The sequence below is a fragment of the Diorhabda sublineata genome, chromosome 3 (genome assembly GCF_026230105.1).
Source record: "Diorhabda sublineata isolate icDioSubl1.1 chromosome 3, icDioSubl1.1, whole genome shotgun sequence".
Lineage (NCBI taxonomy): Eukaryota > Metazoa > Arthropoda > Insecta > Coleoptera > Chrysomelidae > Diorhabda > Diorhabda sublineata.
In genome coordinates, this window is record NC_079476.1 from 10,521,718 (window position 1) to 10,546,231 (window position 24,514).

Genomic DNA, 24,514 nt, shown 5'->3' on the forward strand with positions numbered 1-24,514 from the left:
GACTGGTTTGGCCGGTGGTTTATTTGCATCAACAACACATTTGCTTATTGTTCTTTAGTCATACGGGTGAATTCGTTTTTGCCGGTTGAAAAAAGAATATTTGACAATGTCTTCGACTGTGACAAAGTTTTTAGTGATATTTGGTTTAATGAAGGTGAGCAAAAATTATATCATTTCACACTAGGTGTAATATATACAAAGTAAGGAAATTTTACTTACCTATCAACCAACTTTATACTAAATATGGCTGAAAAATTCACATTATAATTCTATCTAATAAATTGTCAATGTCAATTCATAAATCAAAGTTGTTGACGGTAGGTAATATTTTGATAGAAATCAAGTCGAAACGTATGAAATAATTTTATGAGAAATTCTTTGTTTGTTGAAACAGAGATGTGGAATAAATTTGTTAATAAATAAGGACGAGTTTGGTGAAACGCATGGACACATCGATTTGTATTATTAAATACCTATTTTCTTCAAAAAATTTACGGAGTGTGACAGTGACAAGTTCTGGACATAACTCTGGTGCAATACATGTCCTTAACCGTTTTGGAAATATTAATCTGTTACAAAAACCTAATAAGTAATACTAAAACTTTACTCAATATCTCAGGCGTGACTGATCTAATCGCAAGCCTGATTCGTCTAATAAAGTCATCTAAATTGAGGAGGTTATTCATGTTCACTTTTGTCATATCTCCACAAAAAGAAGTCTTATGGCGTCAGATCAGGTGATCGTGCTGGCCATTATTTCTATCCGCGCCTCCCAGACACAGGTTCGGAAAATTTTGGTTTAGGTACATTGATTTAGCAATGGAGAAAAGCTCCTCCTTGGTGAAACCATATCATGTTTATAGGAACTTATAGATTTGCTGGATCAGGATATGAATTTGACACGACCTTATTTTGGAGCAAATCTACATATATATCCCCATATATGCCAAAAAAGTAGGATTTTGGTTTTGGTGTTTTATCCAATGAGGACTCTCCTATGAAATCTTCTTCCTGTTATCATTATATATGGATGGATTTTATTTTCCTGACATATTCAGAAAATTGATATGTAGCTAACTTTGCACAGAGCTCATATTCGATCAGAATTGGAAACTACTTTTTTAGTTGTCTTACATGACCAAGCTTACGAAACTGCTTTTCTATTTTGCTTATTATTAGGGCCATTTTGGATACTTTATGTGAGATAAGCGCTCAACTTCCATTATCCAAAATTTGTAGAATGGTTATTTTGTACATTTTGTTGAATGAACCATTTCTGGATATTATTGCGTACAGTTAACGAAATCAAAACGACAATATTTTCTTACAGGCACACAACAATTTGCTAAGACTATTAGTGTTAAACGAAAATAAACAAAACTTTTTCCCTCAATATCAAAATCTACATTGGAAATATCTATTGAGTGTAATGTATCGAATTTTTAAAATTAAATAATTTCCTAATATTTCCTAAGTTTATCAATCTGAAAATACTTAGTATTTCCGAAACTGTATAAAATTTTCTAAAAAATGTGTATGAATAAATAATACACAGGAAGTTGCATTTGAAATAAGAAAGTTGGTAAAGTCCATTGTATGATTTTTTCTAAAATGCGCATTTAAAAATACAAATCCACGTGTCTAAACGCTTTTCCTAACACGCTCTCATTTATTAATTAACGAATTTATTCCATTTGGTCCTTTCATACCATATAGAATGGAAATTTGGCAGTGATATAAATAAATACTATTTCCAAGATCTAGAATGTTTACTCAATTGTTTGGGTAATTAGATTCCTTTAGAATTTCTATTCTAATGCATCTATTTTCACAGGTTAAATACTACTACAGGCCGTTTTCTTCCAGTATAATTTTTACTATATTTTTTCTATACAGTATATACTATTTTCAGCGATGACATGATATGATATAATCCTCCAAGTAATAGTTGCCTTTCACCTGAGCGATAACGACCTAATCTGATGAAAATCTTTCTCCTGTACATGTGAAACATCAATGTTAGGATATACGCAAAAGTCCATAAGGGGCAGCTCTGAATATGGTGAGTGGTGAACCCACTTAAAGTGCAATTGGTGAATTTTAGTCATGGCGATCACCAAAATGTGAAAAATTGTGCTGTTCTGATGAAAAATCACTTCCTTTTTATTCTAATGTGATCGATTTTTTGAAATTTCTCCCTTTCAGGTTCAAATCCTGAGCTACAGTGTAAGCCTTGCCTTTCCTTGCCAGTTGCTGCATTAAACTCAATCAGATTGCTCCTGGTCGACTCCAGAATGTTTCCAAGTGCGGTATTGATAGTGTTGATTTGTTGCTGCCTACTGATTTGCATGTTGGCCGAGATTATTGGGACGGTCGCTTTGAACAACGACACCAGTATCGTCTGCGAAGCTATACATCGGTTTGATGTCGAGTAGACCGTTGATGTGAAGAAGAAAGAGATCGCTAAAGAACACTAGCGTTGATTCCAAATCTTTTTGAGATTTGTCAATTCATAGCGACCTAGATGGATCGGTCTGTGAGAAACCTAATAAGCCAGCTCAGTCGATAAGTGAGAACGACAAACCGTATGATCTTCATTTAATTTGAAAGTTTTCATGCCAAACCCTGTCAAAAACCTACGATATGTCCAGTGCGATTGCTCGGTATTCCCCATATTTCTCTATAGTGTTAGTCCATACGGTGGTGACAGAGACCAAGAGTTTCCCGGTTGATCTATGTTTAAAAAAACAGTATGGATGATCGCTAATTAAGACTCAAAATATCTCAATATTTGCTGGTTAATGACTTTAGCAATGGCTGAGACTAAAGCAGTCGGACGGTAGTTGTTAGGATCCGTCTTTTTTTCCTTCTTTTGGGTATGGGTTGAACCCCAGCAATTTACCAATCTGTTATTTTTCTTTCACACCTACTCCCAACCGATGAAAATTCTCCTGATGATACTACTACATTTATAAACTAGCCTATAATACTAGCTATACTGGCTATAATAAGTATAAATAAGCACATATGTTTAAAACTCACTTAAGGCAGTTTCATGTATATGTCTTCAATGCAGTCACAGTTTCATCTGATTCTGCACATCCACTGTGATAACATCAACCTCACCTCTCAATATATTAGCGTTTTCGTAGTGGGATGGCGGCAAAATTAGACACCAAAGTGTACTAACTCTAATATAGGTTTCGAATACTTATTTATTCATCGTCATCGTCAATTAATTAGTCTCTTCATGTAGATGGATAAGTCTTGTAGGAAGAGTTGATTGTGTCTTCTTGTATTCAGTATAATACTGATTCTGAGCTGAAAAATTTGTAGGATATATATATATATATATATATATATATATATATATATATACTAGCATATGAAAATATTTTTTTATAGTATTTTATTTTATTATTCAATGTAGTTGCCTTCGAGTGCGATGCAACGATTATAGCGGTCATACCAATTTCGATACCAATGTTATAATACGATTTGTCTTTAAACTCAAATTAGACTCAAATGCCTTGTAATAGTGGATGTTTATGATTGTTGAATAGTATATAAATAATATAATACTATGCTCACTTCAAAGTACTGATGCCATAAGCTAACAAGCCAAATTTGTATCTCTCACGCTTTGGAGTCGGTCCACTGATAGTACTAAGTTTCATCCATTGTCTCATATCGACGTAATTTATTATTATTGGACAGCTCCAAACACTGCTCAGAATCATTACTTCATTGTTGTATTTTGGTCGATTGTAAGCTCACGCGACACCCAGTATAACGAACACGTACTTTTGATATTGTTAGATTCTCAGCTATCTCAATCAGCTTCACTTCACTTTATTATCCGAAGTTATTTGGTGGACTTTTCTGATGTTTTCGTCCACTACATGCATCATCTGCGGTGCTCATTATGCTTTGTTTAAATTTGATTTTCCTAAGGCTGCTTCACTTAAACTGAAATACCAAAATATGTATTTATTATTTCAAAAAAGACGCAAATTAAAAAAATTCTTAGTACATCTTACCAGTCTTTTTTGTGATCTAATCTTATTTGGGAATGGAAAGAAACTAAATCCCGACAGCTTGGAAAATGGTAAATAGATTAAATCTACATTATCGGTAAAGGTCAATAACATCAGTGTTATAGGCGTCAACAAATTATAATATTTCAACTATCAACCGGTATGATCATCACAGCCGTAGATTGAAATATATGATTTAAAAAAATCAGCAAGGAGCGTCAACATTTTTGATATTATAGATCAGCTTTAGTTCAAGAATTTTTCGATATTACACCTCTTGGACTATTGATTATTTTCATAATTCAATGCTTTCATCATGTTATCACTATCATTATTTCAATAACAATAGTTGATCTGCTTCTAAAATATCTAAATGATCTTTCTATTTCATAAATTTCTTATTATTAATGATAAATTTTCCAGATCTTATTGTATCACCAAAGTTCAATTACTATGTTCATATGAAATTTTCTATCAAATGTTTCCTAACTTCTAATCAATCTATTGATTGAAATTGTGATACTTTCTGGCTTTTCATGACAATACATGAAATAGGAAAATTGTTGGAAAATTAAAAAAATGTCGATTGAATAAGATAATAAGAATGAGAATAATTTTTATGTGAAACAGAATGTTCTATTTCGCATTTTTGTTATTCTATAATTTTCAATTAAAATCACGTCCCGATTCACGAATGATATTCGATTTAACGACCATAGGATTGATGAGTCGCGAGATATGTATCTATCGAATATACAGTGCTTTTCAGATAAAAGTATCCACCTTTAATAACTTTTGTAATACTGGTATTTAGAAAAAATCCAAAAACACGTCAATTTATGTTGGAAGGGGCAAGCATTATGGCTTATTTAAACTTACTGGAAAAGCCACCCCCCCACACCTAGCAGCATCCCCTTTATTTTTTTAAATTACTTGTCATATTTTTTATGTAAAATTTGTATACTCCTCCTTGAGCTGATTTCAAAAATGTATAATACTTGTAGGTTAAAGTGGTTAGTTTATGAGATAAACAATTTTTCTTTTAAGAGCACAAATTTTACTTATTATTTACTTTCACCTTATTTGCCTGCACTAAAATGGGTTGTACAACAGTTCAAACCCTTTAATCTTTTTAACTATGCTATTTATTCTACTTAAAAAATCCAAACAACAAAAAACTCTACTTTTTATTAAAGTTTGACATTGTCAACTAGAATTTGTAGTCACTATTGATAGTGTAATTTGATACATTATTTTATTTGTTTCTCTGAAATGGTTTACTCTTTGCAAGAAAGAATTGAAATTGTAGGTTTATACTACCAAAATAATAATTGTGCAAGAGCTGCTGCTAGAATATTTAACGAATTACATGACGGAAGACATGCAACTCATAAGTATGTAATTCAACTGATGGAGAAATTTACCACAACTGGGTCTGTTTGCAATAAAGTGCATAAGCGAGAGGGACTCGTAAATAACGAAGCAATCCAAGTGGCAATTTTAGGGCAAGTCAGCTTAGAGGCTCAACAACCCCAATCGTTGTCAACAATAAGTAGAGCGATCGGTGTTTCATCTTCTATAGTTTTCCGAGTTCTACATAAATTCAAGTACCACCCATACAAAGTTAAGTTGGTGCACGAGTTGAATGAAGATGATTTTGATCGTCGTCTAGAGTTTTGCGAATCAATGACGCAAATTATCAATAACAATTCACAATTGTTAAACAATATTTGCTTTTCTGATGAATGCTCATGGTCATTAAAGGGCTTAGTAAGTAGGCATAATTGTAGATATTGGGGTGAAAGTGATCCACATATTATGCGTGAATTCCATACACAACATCCCCAAAAGTTAAACGTTTGGTGTGGTATCCTAGGTGACCACATTGTCGGACCTTTCTTCATCAACGGAAATTTGAATGGTGAATCATATCTTGAGTTACTCAGGGAAGGGGTTGACCCACGTATTACAACAATAATAGAAAATGATGATAACCTTTCCGAAGATTTACTGGTATTTCAACAAGACGGAGCTCCCCCACACTATGCTATGCCTGTCCGACAATTTTTAAACGAAACATTCCCCGCTCGTTGGATAGGTAGAAGGGGGCAGATGATGGAGTGGCCACCTAGGTCACCGGATTTAACACCCCTAGACTTCTTTTTATGGGGGTATTTAAAAACAAAAGTTTATGCTACCCAACCAGAATCTCTGGATGATTTACGAGAGAGGATAGAAAATGAATGTCGACAATTAAATCCAGCCGTATTAAGCAATGTCAGAGAGGCATTTCAAAATAGATTATACCATTGTATGGAAGTGAATGGTACTTATTTTGAACACTTATTGTAACTTCATAATAAATAGCACAGTTAAAAAGATTAAAGAGTTTGAACTGTTGTACAACCCATTTTAGTACAGGCAAATAAGGTGAAAGTAAATAATAAGTAAAATTTGTGCTCTTAAAAGAAAAATTGTTTATCTCATAAACTAACCACTTTAACCTACAAGTATTATACATTTTTGAAATCAGCTCAAAGAGGAGTATCCAAATTTTACATAAAAAATATGACAAGTAATTTAAAAAAATAAAGGGGATGCTGCTAGGGGTGAGGGGGTGGCTTTTCCAGTAAGTTTAAATAAGCCATAATGCTTGCCCCTTCCAACATAAATTGACGTGTTTTTGGATTTTTTCTAAATACCAGTATTACAAAAGTTATTAAAGGTGGATACTTTTATCTGAAAAGCACTGTATATCAAAATTGCAACCTCATTTAGTTTATGTTTCATATGAATGATTTATTATACAAAACCTTTTCAAGAAGTTAATGAGTTATTTCAACCGAAAATACTGTGCAACCTTGATATATCGAAGTTCAAGGGGAATGTGACAACTTCGATATATCGAGGTCTTTGATACGAGTATATCAAGTTTAGATATATCGAGGTGTTTTTCGACAGACTTCGATATATTGAAGATCACAACAACCCTCATGATTTTGTTTCAATGCAAATTATGGAGCAAAATATGGTGTAAATGCAAACATAATTCACTGCAGTAGGATAAATTATATTTTATATAATTATAAGATAAATAATAAACAAAGCATACGAAGTGCAACAATGAAATTAAATACAGTACAGTATTAAATGTCAATTACAAATTACAGTAATACGAAATCAAATTTCATCTAGGATTTGAAAAAATTCAAAATTGTTGTTTGCTTACTGCCAGTAAATCCCGCCTTGTCCAATGCATCATCCAGGACAACTATTCATTGGATTACACAATCACTCATTGCTGTTTTATTTTGTAAAAATCTATTCAAGGAGGTAAAGGCATACAGTGCATCACAGAGTGTTGGATTTTGCTCCGGTACATTCTCGTCTTTGCTATCTTCTCTCATCCTCTTCTGCCACTTGCGAAATAGATGCGACAATGTCTGCATCGCTGAGTATACCGCATGCAGACAGATTTTCATCGAAATTAACAAATTCCTCGAATAAAAGTCCGTCAACGTTCAGTGTCTTCGTTCCATCGATCGGGAGTTTCAATTGCATCTTATCAATAATGCAGTCCTGTTCATCATTTTGATTCTGCTGTTTAAATCCGCTTTTTTTGAAACAGTTCTTTATTTTTTTTTCAAACCTTTGAAGCCATCTGCATGGCGTCAAGGTCATTGATTTTTGTTGGGTTATTGTGTTCAATATCATAAAAGAACTGGTGCACAACTTCTTTTCTGTAAAGAGCTTTAAAATTTTTTACTATTCCTTGATACAACGGTTGTAGCTTCGATGTCGTATTTGGAGGTGAAAATTCAATTTTTATGTTTTCGATCTTTAGGATATCTCCATGAGCTGTGCAATTGTCGATAAACATTAGAATTGTTTTTTCTTTTTCCTCATTTCTTTGTCCAGATCAGCTAACAATTGACAAAAAATTTCAGATTCGATCCAAGATTTTGTGCCAGCAGCACAGTAATTCTAAGCTGACTGTCGTTCCCACCATGGCAAGAATCCACTTAAAACGTGAAGGTTTTGTCAGGTAAGCACTGGTAATGAAGACCAGTCTCGTCAGCATTGAAACCAGCCATTACTAGTACAGAAGTCACTTTCACATTTACCCAGTTGTTGAGCAAATTGAGTTAATTGTTTTTTCTTGTAGGATTGGTCCACTTATCAACCACTGCAGAGAGCAATCTTCGATGTCTTCGAATTTAGCTCCTTTAATTCTCTTTGATAAAGATGATTCGTTATCGTATTTTTCATTATTGTACACAGTGTGGTGGTAGGTATATCAAATTCACATTTTCTCTTGTCACCAGTGTTTACAGGCTCTATCATTTGAATTTTTCTTCATAGGTTTATGTTTTTTGCTTTGCCATCGCACAAAAAAATAAAAAATAAAAATTACTTGTAACACGTTACATTTTAGACTAAAACTCACACCATATTAAAAATATTGTATTGTAATTCCCCGGTATCGGTGACAAATCGCAAGAAGAAAGTTTTTTTCCGTACATATTTTGTTCACTTTGTGTTTTTTATTGCAAAAACTTCAATATATAGAAGTTTTTCAGGCCGTTATATAGAGGTAAAAATAACGTTGAATCAAAGATTCGAAAGGAGTAGAAAAGTGGTACTATTATAGAATAATAGTCAGACTAGACTGCAACCATTTGACTACAAGGCGACGATCTAACCATGCGATCGTCAATGCACTTTTGTTATAAATCGTTTGGTGACAAAATTCTTATATGAAATTATAGTTAATTTATTTAATGATATTCAACTACGTCAAAACTAGCCAATTTGTATAATAAAATCAATTTTTTCCAACATAGTATAGATTTCTTGTGTTAAATATACGAGTATATAAATAGATATCAGTAATAAACAAAAAACAAAAATCTACAGTACGGAAGACCACTATTCGCCACAAAAAGCAGGGTTAAGATATTGCAATCGTTAAGGGAAAGATTTTTCATACGAAAAGCTAAATAGAAAGTTTCTAGTTGTAGATAAAGTCACTATAGAATCGGCAGAGCTCACAAGCTAGCACAATCTATCTAGACGCACAAACAGACAAACGAATAATATTTCGTATGATTGATTAAAGAGGAGCAAGAGAATACAGCTACATGTTATTGAGAGGACTTTAACTGCAGACTTTAGACAACTATTTAGGAAGGTTTCCAAAATTTAATAGAATTAGATAAGCAAAATAAATCTAGTGCCACTAAAGGTTTACGTATACATGCAAAGAACATGCGAACTTTATCTCACCTAAGTAAATTCTCGGATAGTACCTTCTTCAAAAATTACGTGAAACTATACAGGAAAATTTATCATAAGACAATAAAAGCTGCCAAAGATATTTATTATAATAGGAGACTCGCCAAGTCTCGTAATGTTTCTAAACATAACATGGTCCATTGTGAATGACCTAAGAAATAAGGCTTCATCTTGGAACATAATCTCTACTTCACCTAATAATCTTGATAATTACTTTGTGAATGTTTTCAAGTCTGCCCGATTTCACATTAAATCACCTTACCACCTTAATTAACGTTTCATTTCAAAATGGCACTTTTTCTAATTGCTTAAATCAAGTATCGAATTATTCTCTAATTGTACCCCTTCCCACTGCAGCCTAAACAGCCATCACTCCACTGCAACATCTATTGTTATTTTAATTAACAAATTGCATTCCTACGGTTTCAGGAGAATACCTGTCGCATGGTTTATAAGTGATACCTTACCATCAGTCAGCTTGTAAGGGTTTATATAATGATATCTTCTTGCGAAACAACAGAATGTGAAGTGCCCCTATGCTCAGTAATATGACCTATTTTGTTTCTTATGTTTATAAACGATATCGCCTATCGCAACATATTTGGTAAAATAAGTCTTTTTGCAGACGATACCAGTTTCTCTTACAGCAACCCTGACCTCACTCTTAAATCATGGTGCGATACTACGTTTCTAAACTAAAGTTTTATCACATAAAGTTAACAATGCAAAAAAAGAAACAATCATTTGCCAATTGAAATGAAATCGATATCATCTTTTCCCGCATTTCGCATCAATTTAAGGGCATATTTACTGGAAAGTGTCCTCTACTCTGTAATAATAATATTTAATTCCAGGCATGCTACATACTAGTTTAATGTTGCTATGGACTTATATACTAAGTATTATCTATTACTATTACCTATAATTTTGTTATTCATTGTGGTTTCCTTTTGTATATTGGAATTTCATTTTATTTTGTATCTTTATTTAGTTATTTTTATTTATTTATTATTTTAATGATTTGTAATATTTTAACATTCAGTTGAACGACAAAAATAAGATATCATGCAACCTCTATTTCCATTTGAGATTTTAGTTTGAGTCTGTCCCCACTAGAGGTTAATGTATATAAAAACCAGTATTTCCATGAAAAATAATTGTGACCTGGCTTTGCTTATTTCCGAATTTTCTATAAAGAGCAAAATACACAGGTTTTTATGTTTTCAAATTGACTCACTTTATAGGTATATGTAAAAATTCGGTCCTTTTTGTCCATTTTCCCACAAAGCTGAGGTATTTTGTCATGTATACTCAAGAAGTTTTCATTTATTTTTTATTTATTCATTTAAATTTTTATCATTACTCGATCTGCGTAATTATGATCTCTAAAAAATATGTAATTTCTTCTGTTTTACAGATCTGTTCATCTCAACTCGGTTCTCCACCTAAAGTTGAAAAAGTAACTTTATTACTAGAATCATATATTCCACCTGCTATGCAAATGATGGCGTATTTAACTGAAATGATGAAGTACGATTTGAAGCCTACAACAGCTCCACCTTACGGACCAACAACTACTTCGACAATTAAGCCCACGCCTTTTCACAGGCCGGGTGTCTATGCCCCCCTCAAGCCTCCGGGACGAGATTCCTATTATCAGTCACTTCAAAAAGGCAAGTATATTCCATAATACTGCTTAGTTGCTTCTACATTTATTGATAAAATAAAATCTAAAATATCGGATATATTAAATTAACTGTGTAAGTCAATACGGATACAATAAGAATATCAAATATCTCCCCCTTTTTACTACCACTATTCTATTTAACCATATGTACAAAATTAGAATTAGTTTGATTTAAATTTTAGAATAATAATCTACTATTAATCTTAAAAATTATTCATTCAAGTATAAGTAAATCAAGTTCATTGTTATAATTTTTTTTCGTTTTGTGTTGAGTACCTACCTACCTACCGCGCTTCTCTCATAGTTTCGTTTCATGGATGTAAATAATCGTTATCTTTCTCTACAATTTCAAACCCGTGTTGTCTTCTTTTTAATGAAGGCTGTAGGCTACTTCAATAGTTCTGTTTCTCAAGGCCAACTGAAAATAGTTCTTTGATGTCAGCTACCTAACCAAAGGCGTTAACTTTTCTGTACCCAATCTGTCTCTCTCTATAAAATTTGGCATTTTCACATGTGGCGGTTAACAGTCTCGTCGGTAGAACCTTCAAGTTTATTATCTCTCGCCGTTTTAGTTGTTCCAGTGTCTCACAGAGTACATATCCTAACTCGCCAACATCATCATCTGATGCTTTTCTATTTCTACTATATTTTATCAATTCCATGATCGGGTCATACTTGTAGGTAAATTTCTTATAAATTGAAGCCATTGTGACTGCTCCAAATTTAAGATCAGTAGTCAATAGTTTGACCTTTGCTTTCACCATAGGCTTTTAAAAAAGGTTTGTTGGTGTAAGTATTGCATTCTCTGTTGCTCATCTATCAGCGATATCAACTAATTGGACAACAACAAAGTTTCCATCACGTCCCTGAAAATCTCAGGACTATCGTCATTTTTTACCAGGTACTGTCAAATTACAATACCTATGAAATAATGAAATGAAGAAAAAAATCTACTTATTTGACTTAGTTTCTCAATATACGAACTTATCTCGAACTGAAAAAGTAGTAATTGAAACAGGGAAAACTAATGAGACAATTTTTTGTCCAGTCATTCTAATTTTTCTCACTGAGAAAGTTATTGAAGGAACATTAATATAATTTTTTTTGTTAAGAAAAACACCCAAGTAGGGGTTATTACAATCTGATCATGAAGATCTATAAGCAATTTTTTTTCTAACCTCTTGAATCCTAAGGTCCTACTCATACCTTAGTGTCCAGTAATTTTATCCAACACTATCGTTTACATGTTATACTCTGCTTTCAGCTAACATAGTCATTTAAACTAACTCGAACGGCTTGATATTTTTAAGCCTTCTCACTAAATTGGCATTACCTGAACGTTTCCATGTTGTAGTATCCGTTGTTCATAGCTGGTTAACAGTTTCTGAGGTCCCTATCGAGATCACAGTTACGGCAGTACCAAGGTGTATTAACGACGTTCCTTAATATTTTTTTTTTGGAAACGTTGTATCACTTGAATGTTACTTTTACTGGCACGGCCCCAAAGTTGTATGCCGTATGTCCAGGTTTCAATATCTGTTTGTAGGGAAGCAGTTTGTTGTGTGGACAATTTAAGTTTCATCCTAGAGGCGAGTACATATTTTTATGTTTTATATCTAGCTCTTCGCGTTTCTTTTTGGTGTAGACTCTATAACGAAGTCTAGCATCAAGCGTCATTCCCAAATATTGTGTATTGTTAGTATGAGGAATTCGAGCATTGTTTATTTTAACTAGGATATTTTGGTTTCGTTTGTTCGTGAATTCAGCGTAAGCAGATTTTTTTTTCGTTCAACTTAATTCGCCATCTATTAGTCCAGGTGTTAATCAGATCTATAGATGTTTGTAATTTAATATTAGCTCCTCCATGGTCTTTTTCTACGTCCAAAATGGCGTCTACGTCTGATATATAAGATTTTAGTACTAGAACATTGCCGTGGAAGTAACTTAGCTTGTAATTTAGGGCCTTATGCCAAACTTTATCAAAGGCCTGATCCACGTCGAGGAAAGCAGCAGAGCACACTTTATTTTCCTCCAAGGACTTTTCGATTACGTCTTTGATTCTATGAACTTGGTCGATGGTTGAGTACTTTTCTCGGAAACCAAATTGATGAGTGGAATTATGTTCTTTTCATCTATTATATATTTTATATATCAACGATTTTATAACCTCTCTTTCTCAGTTCAGCAGTTATGTGACTGGGATCGCAAGAGTGCGCACCTTAATTGACCTATTTTGTTTCTTTTCGAAATAATACTTATTTCTATCATTAATTAATTTTATTTGAAAATTACTCATTTTGCTACTTTTCCATTTACAACTATTGAATGTGGTTGATGTTATTTTGGGTTTCCGCTTCCGTTTCTTCGCTCTTTTAACTATGTTGTGGTGGGGTAGACGAAGTATCCATACATCTTTTCTTACGATTTTCTTTCCGGTTCACTCAGTTTCTCTGGCCAATTCTTCTCATCTGTGCAACATTCTACTGGTTTTTGATATTTTTGCATTTGTTCTCATTGAAGCTGCATTTTGTTTAGCTTACTGCTTACAATTTTTTACATGCCTTATATAATACTTGTTTATTTTGTGTCCTGGCATTATTTTCTTGAAATAATGTGTTATTATTTTGTATTAAAATTACCTCGTTTTGTTTGTTTTGTTCCATTTTATCGTTTTATTTTACTATTTTATGTAATGTAACAGAATAATTGGGTGTACTAACCATTATTTTACTGGACTAGTATATGATGGTATTTTTTATCTGTTTATAGTCTATGTCAATAGAAATATGTATTCAATTGTTTTGAACTATTAATAAGATGCTTTAGATAAGGTAATGAGTTTTTTGACCACCAATTCGTTTTAAAATACTGTTATTTTCAATATTAACCATCAATTTCCTTTTTCCTTTGACAATTGATCTCGTCCCATTTTCTAGCTTCTAAAAAATTTATTTTGGAGATTTCTGGATTTATCTTTTCAATTTTCAGGTAATGGTTATAGAGATTACATCGCAAGTCTGCAAAGACCAAGCGGCCTCAACTATTTTGATCGATACAAACAAGATTTGGATAGAAGTAAGAATGTTAATAGAAATCCTAGAAATATTGAAACCGGCGAAGTAGATAGAATATTTCCAACTATTGCTGAATACTTTGGAAATAATTTCCTGGACACTTATAAGCTTGGAATTGAAGTTGAAAAAGACGATGTTCCGAACAATATTGAAGAAAACCCACAAGAGTTTTTAAAGAAATATGACGATTTAGCTTTCACGTAAGTGATACAAATAATACAAAGGATATTTTTCTCAAAAGTATTGAGCCTTCCTTCATATCACCACGTCAAAACTTTCCCTACATGGGAAGTGTAAGTCTTCAGAGCTCATTGGTGTGTATACTCGTTTGTTTCATATTCTTACTGTTAAAACTAAAAATTATATCACCGAATTGAGTTCTGCCTAAGCTTTAGAATAAAATGGTGACTTGAAGGTTACTGCCACAAAAGTCACTTTTTAAGAAGATACTTTATTTCGACAGCAAAACGACACTATTAATAATTAAATTTACAGTGTTCATTAGTTATTTTTGAGCGATCTTATATATGTACAAAAATAAATGCAACTATAAATAAAAAATTTGTGATTCAGCAAGTTCATCAGTTTGATAAAATAGTTGTTGATTTGCGGATCAGCAATTTGTGTTTGTTATGACGGCTGTAACTTTTCCATCCCTCGAGGAAGTTTTGTAAGGGACCAACAAAACTGGTTGTGATGGTGATGTTCTTGCTGGATTTCCGACTCTCTCGGAGTCCTGTATAGTCTTCGGAGTCCTGTATAGTCTTCGGAGTTTGTACAATCCTATTATTGTAGAGATAGTCGTAGTTATATAAATTTGGGTCATCCAGAAAAGTGTCTTTTGTGTACTGATGGGTATTGATTGCAGTCGTTCTTCTTTGGGGGTGAGGAGGTGGAGCTGGTCGAAATGGATTTTATTAATTGTTAGAGGTTTGATCTTAGATAACTGTTTATGAGATGGTTTTGATCCTAGGTACGTTCCCTGGAGTACCATAATTTTTGAAACACGGCTATGTAATGAGCTTCTAACATCTCTTGTATGAATGTGGAGTTAATTGAGATGGGTAGATGTTCGCAAGAGACTTCTTCGTTGGTAAGCTTGAGTATTTTGTTCACACAGTTGAAGTTTTCCGAACATAGATTTTCCAGAACAAATGATTCGGGTGTTTCCATGTACTGGTACAAATTTCCATTAGAGGCTAAGTAGGGACCTGGTGGAATGATTATAGTTTTATTATGAGTAGGGGTAGAAAAAACAAACAGATGGAAATATGAGAAGGGATCTGAGTAGAAGACCGGAAAGTGGATAACTAATACCAGTATGTGGTTGGTGCAATAACTGTCAACTTTCAGAATGCTGAAGTATTTTGTAAAATTATCTTCCATGTATGGCAGTTGCTCGGATGAGTGATGTTCGTGCATTTTCTCGACTTCCCATTTCAAATCGTCTGGGTTAATTAGACTGTTATGGATGATGTTTAATCTTGCAAATGTAATAGTTTCAAAATCAGTGAGAAGTAGTAGAACGGTTAGAAGAGTTAAGTTGAGTTGATCAAGTATGTTACGTACTTCCATATAGTGGTTGAAGTCGAAAACAAATTTATTTAGGTCGGTATTGATTTTGTTTAGTTATAGAGCGATATTTTCTTGGTTGTGTGTAATAAGTGATAATGTGTTATTGTAGTTCACCATTACCAGTTTATGAAGACTGGTATGTCTATCAATTTCCGTTATTATATTGATTTGGTTTTTCTCGAGTGAGACGATACTGTTTTGATAACGCTTCCCAAACCGTTGATTAACCCTCTTTTAAGTTTATATTGTAGGTATATGCTGTGGAGTTTCTTCTTAGGGGCGTTTAGAAGATATTATAAGCTTTGATCAAAATTTTTTAGCTGATCGAAGTAGGGTTGTATTAATCCTTCGTGAATTTCTGATGTGACTGTTTGATATTGCATTTCTAGTGCATTTATTTATGTGGATAAAATCATATTTGCTAGTCTGGATTTTTGGTAGTCCCAGCCTGGGGGAAAGAATTCCTGGATTGTCCTTGAGATCTTGTATAAGTACTTCTTGAGCCACTTTATAGGGACATCTATAATATAGGATTAGTATTAGATTTTCTTGGTTAGTTTTTAACGTTTTTCTTGTGTTTAGTTGTATTTTGAATGTCGATGGTAACTTTGTTATCTTTTGTGACTAATTTAGAAGAGAATCTTGGTCGAAGTTTGTTTCTTTTAACTATCTTTCTTATGTAAACTTTAGTGGAAGGTTTATATTTCTTTAGTTTTTTTTCTATGACTTTGAGTATAGTTGTTCAGCAGAGCTTAATCGATATCGAAGTCAAGTGAGTCTTGAGCTTTCAGATGGCCATTTAAAACATCTATTGGTTTTTGTTTAGTCACGGAATGAATAGAGTTGCTGTAGCCCAGAATAGCGTAAAATATTTGTTCCTTTTAATCAAGGTTTTCTTCTTTGTTCTGAGAATTCTTAGGTGTTCAAGTATTGTAGAGTGGAATCGTTCGACTATTCCATTGGATTGTGTGCAGTTGTGTAATGGATTTAAGTGTCGACAAACTCGGCCCCGCTGTCAGCTACTATCATGTGGAGTATTCCATGATGTGTTACATAGGTGAGAAGAGCATTTAGGAAATTGACAGTTACACCCTTCTATTAGATAGGTTTGTCCTTATTTGGAGAATGCATTAACGATTGTTAAAAACTGGCCGTTTCCTCGATATGAATGATTTCCAATTTGGATTTTGGAGGATTTCTGTCATATTCACTGGTCAGACAAGTATCACATAGGTTTATAATTTCTTTAACGTCTTTCTTTAAGATTGGCCAATAATATAGTCTTCGAATTTAAGTTTTTGTTGCGTTTATGACATAGGGATTGGTTGTTCCTTGTTTATAATGATTTATGATATTTTCCCCCCCTTTTGGGGTTATTAATATCTTCAAAAACTTGGTTATATTTTACTAAGTCATACGCCGTGCTCTTCAATGTTTCTTCTATTATGTTACAGAGAAATGGGTAAAAATCATCGACCTCAAAGTATGTAGCGTATTTCTTTTTTGAATCGAGATAGTCCCCAAAGAACTCGAAAAAGTCTCTCTTTAGGTTGTTTCTTCCAACTTGAGCATAAATCCTTTTTTATTAGTAAAAGTGATTTCAGTGGAACTGGACTATGGTTAACGAGTCTGAATATCACTTGGTTGTTGTAGTGATTTATCGGTCTACCGCTGATGGGAATTCCTAACATGGAAGTTTCTTCTGCTGTATGTCTTGTTGCTTTTTCTTGGAATAAGTATTCTATAGCTTGAAGATGCTCCATGCTAAAGCTGTTCGCTGGAGAATGTTGATTCTCCCCTTCTTTCAACAATTCTTATTTTTATTTCTTTTGGATTTAGATGATTTGTCCTTTGTACAAATTCTGTTTCATCCTTGTTTGTGTCGATGAGGGAACCTGGATGCTTGTATAATAATGCCAAGTGTTCATTATCTGTCTCTTCTTCTAGTTTGTGTGCGTTGATCTCAACTCTATAAAGGGCGTCGGCAATGGTATTAGCTTTGCCTTTTTCATATGCAACTTTGTAGGCAAATTCTTTGGTACCCCAAAGTATTACTCGATAGTGAAGTATTCTATTTCTGTATCATTCAGAGTTCTGGATGCGCATGCGATCGGCTTCTCGTTGCCGATGGGACCTTGAGAGAGTAGGCATATGTAGTGAAGTTAAACGGCTTCGTGAAGTCTGGGTATTGTGGCAATGATTCGTTGGTCAACAGGTTCTGGTTCTTACATGTCTTCATGCATTCTAAGAATTCTGGTGTATGTTCTTATTCGCGTCCTTCTTTAAACATGCGATTAAAGGTTTTGTTATCCTTGCAAAGTCCTTGATTTCTTTTGTCGTTTTTGGAATCGGGTAGTCCATAATAGCTTTGATTTTGTCTGGATTCGATTTAGTTCTTTCTGAAGTGACAATATGACCTAGGAAGCTAACTTCTTTAGAAAATTTAGAAATTCACAATTATCCAGTTGCTCTTTTTCTTGCTCTTTTGCTAGATTGACAAGATGTTAGTGTAGGGATGTGGAGATGAGAATTATGTCGTTCATGTATACCAGACAAATTTCTCCTTGCAATCCTTTGGAATGTTGCAGGGGTGTTTTTGAGTCCAAATGGCATTCTTAGGTATTCATAGTGACCGTTTTGGATGTTGAATGCTGTTTTAGGAATATCTTCCTCTGCCATTTCTATCTGGAACCCGCTAGTGAGGTCAAAAGAAATACTGACATCTTCCTAGTTTATCCAGGATATCTTTGATGCTTGGAATCGGGTATCTATTATCTTTTGTTTTTTCGTTGACCTTGCGGTAGTCTACTACTATTCGCCATTTGATTTTATCAGAGGCATCGCGTTTTTTAGGGGCAACTTAAATCGATGAAGACCATGGTGATTGACTAGGTCAATTGATTCCTGGCTCTAACATTGATATTATTTGTTTCTGTACCTCTTCTTTTTGAATGTAGGTAACGGTATGATTGGTGTAGGTCGGAACTTCACCAGTTGTTCTTATGTTATGTTTGATTTGGTTGGTGAAAGTCAAGCGTGACTCTAGATGGTGGAAAATATCTAAAACTCTTTTACACAGTTGTTTTATGCTCAATTCTTCTGGATTAAGATGATCGACTCTTAGGAGGTATTTGATATCTGTCTTCTGGTATTCGCGAGGAATAATTTCGGCCGTAAGTAGATGGAATTCGGGTAAATGGAATTCTGAACTTTTCACTGGATCTGTCAGAGCTATTTGTATCGGTTCGCCTGTAGAATTGACAAGTTCTGTCCGTGCTAAGCCATTAGCTGCTATAGTTAAGCTTTCCCTAAGAATCACTCCTTGTATCTGTTGTTTGGGCAGTATGATAGTTCCTTGGATTTCTTTAACGGGTAATCGGACTTAGGTAATGGTTTGTGGTTCGAGTTGGATAGAGTAAAATTGTGTATTGTTAATTTTGTAGTATTGAATGGATAGGATGGAACTGTCTGTAATGAGTTCAGAATCGGGGAAATTGAGTTTGGTTTTAAGAAGTATTATGAGATTATTGAATCCTATTAAACAATCGAAGTTTTTGTGGAATTTAAAAAGGTGGAATTTGAAATTACCTATCTTTTGGAATTTAAGGAATATGGGCTCGTATTTGATATTATTAGGTTAGTACTTTGAAGCTTTGTGATTGAGGAAAGATTTGGTAGCGCAAGTGTCTATAAGGGCTTAAGAGCAGCGCTTAAGATGTAGGGTAGTTCTATTCTATCGTGGTAGGAGTGTAGCTCTACTACGTCTCAGCGTTGTTTTCGACGTTTTCCTGAAACTTTTTATTGGTCCCGCTCGAAGAATTGCTTTTCTAGAAAGGAATCGTTATACGTAGTTTCATCTTCAAATCCGTTTATGTCATAATCATAGCTTTCGATGGTATATTCGATAATAAATAATTCTTCGGATGCAAATCTTGGTGGGTTTGGTTGGTGTTAAGGTCTCCAAAATTACGGTGCTTCGTTTTGTTTCTGAGTTGTTACTCTGGTACTCTGGTACTGATACATCGGTGTAGGTTTGCATGCTTGGAATGGTCGAGGAAAGTTATGGAAAGTTATGATTGCTTACAGGTTAACAATGATGCTGAAGTACAATCTGGTTGTAACTATTATTATTTTATTTCTTCTATTCGTCCCAAAACTTCCGGATTAACTTCATACGGTTTTCCAAAGATTTTTTCGCTTCTATTTTCTTATCTTCTAGTACTTTGAATTAACTCTATTTTTTTCTTCTTAACTTATGAATACTTCTCAAATTTTCACCTATGCTTCCTGGATGAACTTGAATGTTTTCCAAAGGTTCGTTGTAGTGGACAAACGTTAAATAACGGAGAGTATCCTTAGTGATCCGCTCTTTCACTGCCCTAATGACTGCGCCAATTAAAGGTTACTGCCACAAAAATCACTTTTTAAAATGATACTTAATTTGGACAACAAAACGACACTATTTGTTAATAATTAAAATTACACTATACAATAGTTATTTTTGATCGATCTTATATACAAAAAATAAATGCAACTATAAATTAAAAATATGTGATTCAGTAAGTTCATCAGTTTAATAAAATATTTGTTGAATTGCGGATCAGCAGCTTGTGTTTATTATGAAGGCTGGATGTTCAATACCATTTATGAAACGTGGGTGAGCGAACTATAACCGGCGTATGATCCAGAAACAAAATATGTCCACTATTATCTTTGATCATTGAGGTATTATTCTCCGACAAGTCAAACAATCAGTGAAGAATGCTTGTTTGTCTTCTACATTGAAATATTTAAGAGATTCCGTGATTCGATTATCCTTGTGCAGCAACATTTAACAAATATTTTACAATTTAAAAATGTCGCTGAAAGAAAGTTCGATGAAAAAGGCTTCAGGAAGTGAAAGCTGCGCTGAAAGACCTTCAGGTTCAAGTTAAAGCGATAGAAGAGGCTAGAAAAAAACGCATTTGCTATATGCTGACTGCATTAATTAATTGTTAAATTATCTGTTGACCTGACAATGACAGAAACTACGAGTTACGCAGAAAAATGTATGCTTTTTCAGTGAACATTGTATCACAATTTACAATTTAATCAAATATAAAGAATTATCGATTGACTTATCTTTCTACCAATTCACAAAATGTGTGTACAAATTTTGATTTGTCCATTGATAGTATTGTTTATCATTATGCCTCAAAAAAGAGACCCTGTCTCAAAAAAAGGTGACGCGATCAAAAATTTTTAATTCACATAATGCATACTAATTGTTAATTTCATTACATTATAACAGCAACGGTTATTCATAATAATTGTCAAATCAAATTATTCCGAAAACAGTACATAGTATCGTGTTTTACCTGGAGTACCTTTTTGGTGTAATCTTGGAAAGGTTATGTTTAATAATTCTTAGTACAAACCGTGTAACTAGCGCCCTTTATGAGACTCAGATATGGAAACAAAATCATGGATACATCAGCTTCCAAAACGTATTCGAATAAAATTTCATACAATGTTGCAAGTTCGGCAAAATTGTGAACAATGCGTATAGGTTTTTTTTCATCGCCCTTTATCTTGATTAGAGATTAGTTTTAAATATAGTGAGAGTTAGGTTATTCAATTCTAAATAATTATAGTAGTACAAATTGCAATCAAAATTCTGATGCTGTTGGATATTTTTATTATGAATGAGTTATTGCCCTGAGAAATCAAGCCCCTGTTTTTCCATATTGTATTGTTCATGTATTGATTTAAGCATCATTTTTAGGACAGAGTTCAGGCAAAAGCGAGTACCGCCCACAAGAGCTTATGTTACTCTTTTATCATTATATGATATGTTGAATAAAGAATCGAAACGTTTAGGATTGAGCAAATATCAAGTAAGTAGAATGCCAATTATTTTGTCACCTATGTGGGTTTGAAATAGTTATTTGGGCAGAAAACGTTAATATATTTGTTTAATCTGTTTAATATATTTAAACAATAAGTAAGTAGTAAGATTTTACAAAATTTGACATGTGGGAAATATTTTCAATTAAATATCTCCTCTCTTAAGCTATATTCTTCTGTTTTCACTTCATGGATAGTTAATTAAACTCAGTCAAAAGGTCCCGCGGTGTGAAACGTTTTAAGAGGACATTTGGATGGGATTTGATCCTATCTCTATATCTCTTACCGCAGCGTGATACTTGACTTTTAATGGTGGGGATATGTAGGTCTCTTTCTATGGCTGAATTGGGAACGTACCATGGAGCATCAACTAAAATTCTTAGAACCATATTTTGGAATCTTTGTATGATTTATAGATTTGACTGGAAAGCAGATCCCCACAGGTGTATTTCGTATGTCCAAATGGGCTTTATAATTGTTTTATATAGGTACAGCTACCAATTACTCAGTAAAGCTCTCGAAGTCCCAGCTGCTTTCTCTAATTGAAAATGTGTGTTTTTCACATTAGTCTCTTGTCTTGATGCATTTTGCACTCTTTACTTGTGTGACCTGGCAGTGGTTCAGTGTGACTGGAGGGCACAGGAGGACTGGTTCAGTATAAATATAATATTGTGAGATTTTAATTCGTTGGCTTTTATTTTCCATTTTTGCAGCCATGTTTCTATTTTGTTTAGATTGTTTTGTACATTTCTGATTGTTAATTATGTATTGCGGTGAGACGCTAAAATTGCTGTGTCGTTGAATTATCAATTCAAGAGCAATACAATCATTCCAACGCTTCTCTAACTTATCGATGCCGTGCTTGTAGAAATATTTGTTGTCTCTTGCCTCAAAATAGGCTTCAGTTTCAGCAATTGCTTCTTCATTTAAGAGGAAGCAATTCGAAGTATAATTCAATAAATTTAACTATCGTTGCCATCGACTTGTGAATCTGTGCATTGGCTTGGTGATAGAGTGATTTTTTCTCCGACGTATGAAGCCGCTTGGCAGTCCACACTGATGATCAACGTTTTTATTCCGAAGTGAAGTAATGGATCCATGTTTCATCCATTGTCACATATCTCACGCAATTTCAATTTATGATTAGATATAACCAATTCGTGGACTTTTTTGATGTTTTCTGAAGTAATTACCCCAATTGGACTACCAGAACGTTCACCATCATCGGTGTCTGTACAACCATGTTTAAATTTAGTAAACCAATAACAAATGGTTCTTTTCGATGGAACAGAGTCCAGATAACACTTTTGAAGCCTTTATAAATTAAATGAACTTGCCAAGTTAACAAAATGAGAGCTTCTACGATCTGTAGGTATGAATTCAACCAATAACATAGTGTTACGCATGAAACATTATATGAGAGCTACTACTTAAGTTCTGAGATATGGCAACACTTATGTGAATATCACAAATATGACATTGCCAATCATAAAATTTGACATTTTTAATGGTGAACGTAGACAGAATGTGTTGTCATACGAGTTCTATACAATTACTTGAAACATTCATCTTGGCCAAAAATGGAATTAAATCGGGAATATTTTCTTGTGATGATTTTCTATGACTTTGGACGTTCCATAAGAACCACGTAGAACGGTCAATTCTAAATCGTACACCAGCATTTGTTTACCAGAGGTGTTTAAGAAAATCAGGGAAACCAATCGCAGAAGACTTATGATTCCCCCCATTACAATGAAAGCTCTCACATTAGTTCAAACAAAAACTTTTTTGAACAGTCAAAACTTCGAATAGATGGGTCATCTGCCATACAGTCCTAGTTTGGCACTCAATGATATCTTCTTATTCTCGCAGATCAAAAATTAATTGCGAGGTCAACCTTTTTGTACACCTGAAGTGGTAGATGCGTGTAAATCACATGTTTTGGAGGTACCTCAATTGGAGTCGGAATATGCTTCTATAATTATTTAAAACGCATGCAAAAGTGTATTGATCCTAATGGAGAAAAACAATAAAACAATAACCAATTATAAATTTTTGTTTTTATTTGTCTATATGAAACCTTTCGTAGCAACCCTCGTCTAAAGATGAATATCACACAAGTTCATTATTACACCGGCTTAGAGCAAGTTGTCAGTCGTCTCTGGATTCCGTTACGTTGTACGGGTTAAGGGTTAAATAGACAGGATTTATCGAAATAACGTTTTTATTTGGTGAAGAGGATTCTCGTGCAATTTTTATGAACAATAAGTTGAAAAGTGCTTTAATCATTTCATCGTCCTTGAAGGAGAACATAAGGAATATCATCGAATTTATACGGAAAAGGTGAATATTTCTTATTAGAGATAATCAGCTGTTGAAAAAGATTGTAAATTGTTGAAGCAATCTACTAGCTTGAATTCGAAGTGAAATTTCACATTTGCCTATTTATAATATGATCTGGCAAAAAATTGAATATATTTAATATTGATATTTATGAATTTCTTTTAAAACACGAAAAAGTCAGTAGATGACAACCTGCTGCCATAATAAAGAAATATAGCGATTGATAAACAGGCGTTAGACCTATTATGGAAGAAAGAAGGAAATCTTTATAAAGGCATTTCATTTTTACTTTTTATGATTCTACTAGTACCTTGTACATATTGCAACACATGTGTGTATTATGGATGAAAACACCAACAGAAATGATTTTATTAATTTTAATTATGTTATCTTTTTAGGGTTACACTGAAAAGATGTTGAAAGAACTTGCTGATATTTCCACTGGCACTTCTTCATATCAGCTATTATACACCTTAAAAAAACTTATAGAACATCGAGATACAAACAGGGCTGACATTTTGAAAAAAGTGAAACAACTAATTACAGATTTGGAAGAATCCAACAGTTATATCAACATGGCATTGCAATATATTCCACCTCTATCATATGCCTTGTAA

At 33.6% G+C, this 24,514-nt stretch overlaps 1 protein-coding gene across 1 annotated transcript; it reads left to right on the plus strand.

The window, feature by feature from the left end:
- LOC130441252 (uncharacterized) lies at nucleotides 1–24,514 on the plus strand. Its single transcript, XM_056774839.1, has 5 exons — nucleotides 1–154; nucleotides 10,750–11,005; nucleotides 14,008–14,293; nucleotides 21,433–21,544; nucleotides 24,296–24,514. Exons 1-5 carry the CDS (start codon nucleotides 107–109, stop codon nucleotides 24,512–24,514), a joined length of 921 nt encoding a protein of 306 aa, XP_056630817.1. The 5' UTR covers nucleotides 1–106.